The sequence below is a fragment of the Elephantulus edwardii genome, unplaced genomic scaffold (assembly GCF_000299155.1).
Source record: "Elephantulus edwardii isolate Elephantulus edwardi_28Jun2011 unplaced genomic scaffold, EleEdw1.0 scaffold00218, whole genome shotgun sequence".
Classification (NCBI taxonomy): domain Eukaryota; kingdom Metazoa; phylum Chordata; class Mammalia; order Macroscelidea; family Macroscelididae; genus Elephantulus; species Elephantulus edwardii.
The window spans coordinates 5116333-5122274 of record NW_006399968.1 but is presented as its reverse complement, the minus strand read 5'-3'; the positions used below and the strand labels follow the sequence as shown (position 1 = coordinate 5122274).

General features: G+C 45.0%; 1 protein-coding gene across 1 annotated transcript in view; it reads right to left on the bottom strand.

Annotated features, from left to right (window-relative positions):
* LOC102848346 (signal recognition particle 9 kDa protein-like) overlaps positions 1-5144 on the bottom strand; it is a 13336-nt gene extending 8192 nt beyond the window's left edge. The window contains exon 1 of the mRNA XM_006898053.1: positions 5073-5144. Coding sequence (XP_006898115.1) covers positions 5073-5144 — 72 coding nt within the window. The remainder of the gene's footprint in view (positions 1-5072) is intronic.
* Positions 5145-5942: the final 798 nt, after the last annotated feature.

Genomic DNA, 5942 nt, shown 5'->3' with positions numbered 1-5942 from the left:
CAAAGAAGATTAATCAGAACTGGCTTTGACAAGCACTGTGGCATTTGGACAAGAACAAACTGGGAGGAGGGTAGAGAGAATAGTGCAACAAGGAATGAATGGAAACCCAAAATCTCTGTAAATGTTTATGAAAATTAATAAAATATAGGGAAAAAAAAAGAATAAATAAACCTGTATTAGGAGAAGTGCAACTAGAGTGCTCCTTTGAGGCAAAGATGAAGTCAAGTACATGGTATCTAACACCAACAAGATCCTATAAAAGAAATATCTAATATACAACTTTCAGGAAAACTTTTTTCCTTTTAATAATGGATTCAAGTACCATTTACCACATCACAGTTGAGTCTTCAGGTGACCAGTCCAGTCCAAGCCCACCACATTGACCCTAAGCCCCAGTGACCCTAGAGGAACTGGAGAGCTGTCTCAGAGGTGTCCAAGGCTTCCCATCTTTCCAGAAACAGACTGCCTGAGCTTTCTTCCATGAGGCAGCTGGTGAGGTCAAACTGCCAGCTTTCTGTTTAGCAGCTAAATGCTTTGGGACACCTTAACCAACACAGACTGAAAAATAAAACCTCCCACCATTGACTGAGGTAAGTCCTACTTACCGTGATGCCCTCCTGGGGGTCCGAAGCTGTAAACATCCAAAGGAGGAACCTGACCAGCCTTCTCTCGCACCAGCAGGTGGACTCACATGATCAACCTTTCAGTTAACAGCCCAGCACCCAAAGCATGATATGACCTTTTAACCAGTATCGAGCTGGAACAGACTCACAGCTGCCCCTCCAGCAGGTCTTCTGAAGGAAATTGCCCACCCGTCTCCTGCAGTGTAGTCAGGGGATTCAAACCATGTGCCTTTGGGATTGTAGTACAGTTTTTTACCACCAAGCCACCATATAAGTGACTCTTATTTAGCGTGTTTTAAAAATTGCTTATCTATAAACCCAAGACAAAGTAAGAATATAATTTAAAAATGGTTATGATATACCAGAAGCTGTTAGAAAAGTCTGGAAAGCAAATTAAATAGGGTAATAGAGCTGTAACCCAGAGCTGTATGTATTCCTTGTTCTCCTGGTATTTGGGGGGGGGATATAGAGAAAAGGACACCATTCGAATCCCAGACTAGCCTTGCTCTGGAAGGAACTTTTAAAGCTTTAAGCAGTCACACATGTTGCCGTGGTTGGTTTTGGTTGTCTCAAGTCAGTTCCAACTCACTGTGACTCCAAGTACAATAGAATCAAACCTGCCCAGTCCTGAACCCTCCTCACAAGTCCTGCAGCTCAACTTGGCCACTGTTACAGCCACTGCATCAGTTCATCTCACTGACAGTACTCTTCTCATAAGCTGACCCCCTGCCAAACACACAGCCTTTCTCCAGGGACTGGTCCCTCCTCATAACAGGCTCCAAAACACGGGAGACAAAGGTGCAACACCCTCACTTCCAGGAGGCACCTGGCTCCACTTCTTCCAACGCAGAGCTGTTTGTTCTTCTGGCAGCACAGGGTGTACTCAATATTCTGCACCAATGGTATGACTCAAAAGGCACCCATTCTTTTTTTTTTCTTTCTAAATTTTATTTTATTATTTTGTGTATGTGTACCGTCAAATCAAATCTGACTGGTACAGGAGGAGATTGCCCCTCCTTCTTCAGCAGAGCATCTGGTGGATTTGAACCGTATACCTCTGGGATTGCAGTGCAACTTCTTGCCACTAGGCCACCAGAGTTCCCTGAAGGTATCCTTTCTTGTTCGATCTTCCTTATTGATTGCTCACCTTCTCCAAGCATATAAATACCAGGGCTTGGGCCAGGTGCACCTTAATCTTCAAAGTGACATCTTTGCTTGTTAACACTCTAAAGAAATCTTTTGCAACAAATTTGTCCAATAAAATAAAGCATTCAAGTAGATATAAACAATAACTACGTTAAACATCCCTAGAAACAAAAAGAAACATAAATTCTGGTGGCCTAAAGGATAAGGAGTTGTGCTGCCAACCCAAAGACAGGCAGCTCAAAACCACCCAACTGCTCTGAGAAAGCTGGGTAATCTTTTCCTGCGTGACTACAGCTCTGGAAACATCCTGGACAGTCAGCTCAGTAACAACAAGCATGGTGTACAGTTCTCTAAGAATACTCAGTGGCCTCACAAGAAGTAAGAGGGGCTGAAAATTCCACATGCTCCAAGGAGACTACTTAGCAGTATAGGCTGCAAGTGTTACTCTGTCAAACATCCCAGAGAAAGAGAAATCAATATTCCTTCCTTCTTACAACTTTGAATGCAACCAGTCAAAATACAAGACAGAATGACAATAAACCCAGTAAAATATATGTGTGTAAGTAAAATGTCTTAAAAGAAAGCCAAGTTTACTGTGTGTATGAAGGCTCATTACAAATCCGTGCTATGCAGGTAACATAACCTAGAGGTCTAAGGGATGCCTGACCCATGGCAGTTTCAGCAGCCCGGCATACCCTGAAAGCTGGACAATGCACAAGGAAGAAGACTAAGCTGGAACTGACATCTCTGAATTATGATGGTGGTGACCAGGGAATACACCATGGACTGAAAGAAGGGGAAGGCTGCCTTAAAGAACTGCAGTCAGGCTCCTTCTTAGAAGCGAGGATGACCAACTAACTTCCCCTTACTTGAATAGGACATCATACTTGGTAAAGGAGGATAGATGGATAAAGATCATTGTCGAGCTGGAAATGACCCACGGCTGACACTTCAGTGGATATCCCGCCTCCCCCAGTGGGTTTTCAACAGCTATATCACACAGAAGAGATTCCCCATCTTTCTCATGCATGGCAGCTGGTGGATTCAAATGCCTGTGCTGCCAACCCAAAGACAACATAAGATATATAAGACGTATGTCTTCCTGAAAAAACAACATATTTAAAATGCCTGTCACAAAGACCCCACACACACACTCAACCTCTCTTTTCGGCACCAAAAGATCAGAATCAAAATGCAGTGGAAGGCTAAAGAGCTGAAAGTATCTCTTTGCTGCATAATCTAGACATGCTTTGTACACAGCAATGCTCTATGACCATTTTATTTTCATTTCTTCTAAGTTGTTGTCATGTGGACAGTGACCTTATGAACAATGGATCTGAACCTTGCCCTAACCTGGGCCATCCATACTAGAGTCCACTGCTACAGTCACCACCTCCATTGATTCTGCTGAGGGTCTTCCTCTTTCGCTGACCCTCCACCTTTCCAAGAAGTGGCCCCTTCTAACAACATGCCCTAAGTATGTGAGACAGTTTCACCATTCCTGATTCCAAGGAGCACCCATCCCACTTTCTCCAAGACAGATCTTCTTGTTCTCTTGGCAGACTGTGGGATATTCAGTACTCTTCTCCAACACCATAACTTAAAGGTATCAATTTTTCTTCCGTCATCCTTATTCACTAACTTTCAGAGGCACAGTAATTGAAAAGAGTATGGCTTGAATCAAGGATCTCTTAGTTTTAAAAATTACATCACTGTTCTTTAGACTTTGTAGAGGTCTTTGACAGATTTTCCCAATGGAGTTCTTTACCTAGTACTAAGGAGATTGATTGTAGATCAAATCACTGACAACTTCAATCTTTTCTCCATCTATTAGCCTACTGGTGAGGATTTCTGTTTTCTTGATGTTGACATGCAATCCATATGGGAGACTGTACTCTTTGATCTTCTACAGCAAGCTTTTCAAGTCACTCCCACTTTCAATGAATAAGGCTGAGATTTCCTTTATAAAGAGCAACGTTATCTGTTTAAAGTGTATCTAATTCAAGTCATGGTCTTTTCAATTACTTGTAATGCACCTGCAAATTGGACAATGATTAAGGATGACAGAAGAAGGCTGACTGATGTCTTTTCAGTTCTGTGATGTGGCAAAGACTGCTGGATATTCTGTGGACTGCCAAAACAATAAACTATCTAGGTCATGGAGAAAGAACAATGAGGGTACTCCTTAAAGGTTAGGATACTGAAATTTCATCTCACAGACTTTGGGCATGTTGTTGGGAGGAACTTGTCTTTGCATTCTTGGAAAGGTGGAGGGTCAGAGGAAGAGAGGAAAGCCCTCAAGACAGAGTGATTGTAACAATTGGCTCAAGTTTATAAGAGTGATGAGGGTGGCCCTGGAAAGAGCAAGGTTTCAATCCACTGTTAATAGTGTCACTATGAATCATAGTGGACTCACGGAAACCTACAATAATCCCCTAAACAAAACAATAAATCCCAGACCCATTGCAATCAAATTTATCCCAACTATTGCCATCCTATAGTACAGAAGACTGCCCCATATCCAGTATCTGTCAAAATAAAATAAAAAATAAAGAGACCTGAAAGGTAAATACCCATCCACTGGATTTTCTGCTGCTTTGCAACACTAAGTTTCTCCGTGATAGTCATGTCTCATGATTTCTATGCAGCTTATGAGTATTTCTCACAAGCTACGGTGGCTTAATCGTAAGGAAATGTGCTGCCAACCCGACGGTAAGGAGTTTGGATCCACTAGCTGCACTGTGCGAGAACTATGGGCAATCTCCTCCTATGCCTCTGAAATCTCGCTGCATCATCTGTTGTGTGTCGGTTCCGACTCGACAGTCGTCAACATTACCCTAAAATTGCTTGCTACCAATTGCATTCGTGCATCTTCCTGGAAAGTGGGTACGCGCATTCTGGGGTGGTAACGTGTTAACCGCTTAACTGCTAAGCGAAATATCCAAAGTGGAACCCCAAGTGGTGCTCTGCCTCCGACCTGACGGAGGGCCACAGAACAAGGGCCTTTACAAACATCTGAACGGGACAGATAACATCATTATCATTTTCACAGGAAGAAGAATCCCAAAGAAAACCAAGGGGTGGAGGCCGGAGCTTTAGGGTCAGAGAACCTCGAGCGTAGAGACACGTAAACCTAGAAATGCCAGAAGGAAGTGGGGAGTCTGAGCGAAGGTCAAGGACTAGAGAGGACGACAAAGTCGGCCTCTGCTCCCTCCCAGGACGTCCTAAGATGCTCGAGATGTTGGGCTAAGCCAAGAGGGAAGCACTCCACCAGGGAGCTCCGGCTCCCCACCCGCCATTTACCTTCATGGGGTCGGCGAGGTAGAGCTTCTCTGCTGCGCGGCTGAACTCCTCCCAGGTCTGGTACTGCGGCATCGCGGGCCCGGGGTGGGAGACGTGAGGGAGGCAAGGCCACGGGGCCGAAGGCGGCGAGGGGGAAGTCGGTCCACCCACCGACAGACTTCTCGATCTCCCTCAGCCACCACCACTCGGAAGTCCCGGCTTCCCAAAGATGGTGTCGTCTACCACCTGCGCTCACCCCATTGGGTAGCCCAAGCACCCTGGTCCAATGGGCAGGAAGAGTGTTGTGAGGGGCGGAGCCCGGAGCAAGGGAGCTGACTCAGAGAAGAAGCGAACAGGAGGCCACCGCGCCCCCTGGAGGACTGGAGGAGAGCCGTCTATCCCGCTACCCTCTGCTAGATCTTCCAGCAGAGACTGAATGGCCCTTTAGATGGTGCTGGAGATGCAAGAATAGGTACAGTGGTGACACAGCCTCGTGCAAGAAATTCTGATTCCTAGCTCACCCTCCAGCGGGTTTTCAGACTGGAAATCTAAAGGGAGGAGATTGCTCATCTGTCTTTCTTGGAGCAGCTGATGAATTTGAACTGTCAAATGGGTTCTGTGTAGACAGCATAATTTATCAGCTAAGACCACAAGAGCACAGTGAAGGAGAGAGGTGAAGTTAATCAAGTAACCAAGTAATTTGTAGAATAGACATGGACTTCACCTGATGGTATGCATAGGAATCAGATCAACTACGTCTGTGGAAGGAACCGCTGGAGAAGCTCAATATCAGCTGTGAAAACTAGGCCGGGAGCTGATGGTGGAACAGACCACCAATTACTCATATGCAAGTTCAAGCTGAAGCTGAGGAAAATTAAACCAAATCCACAG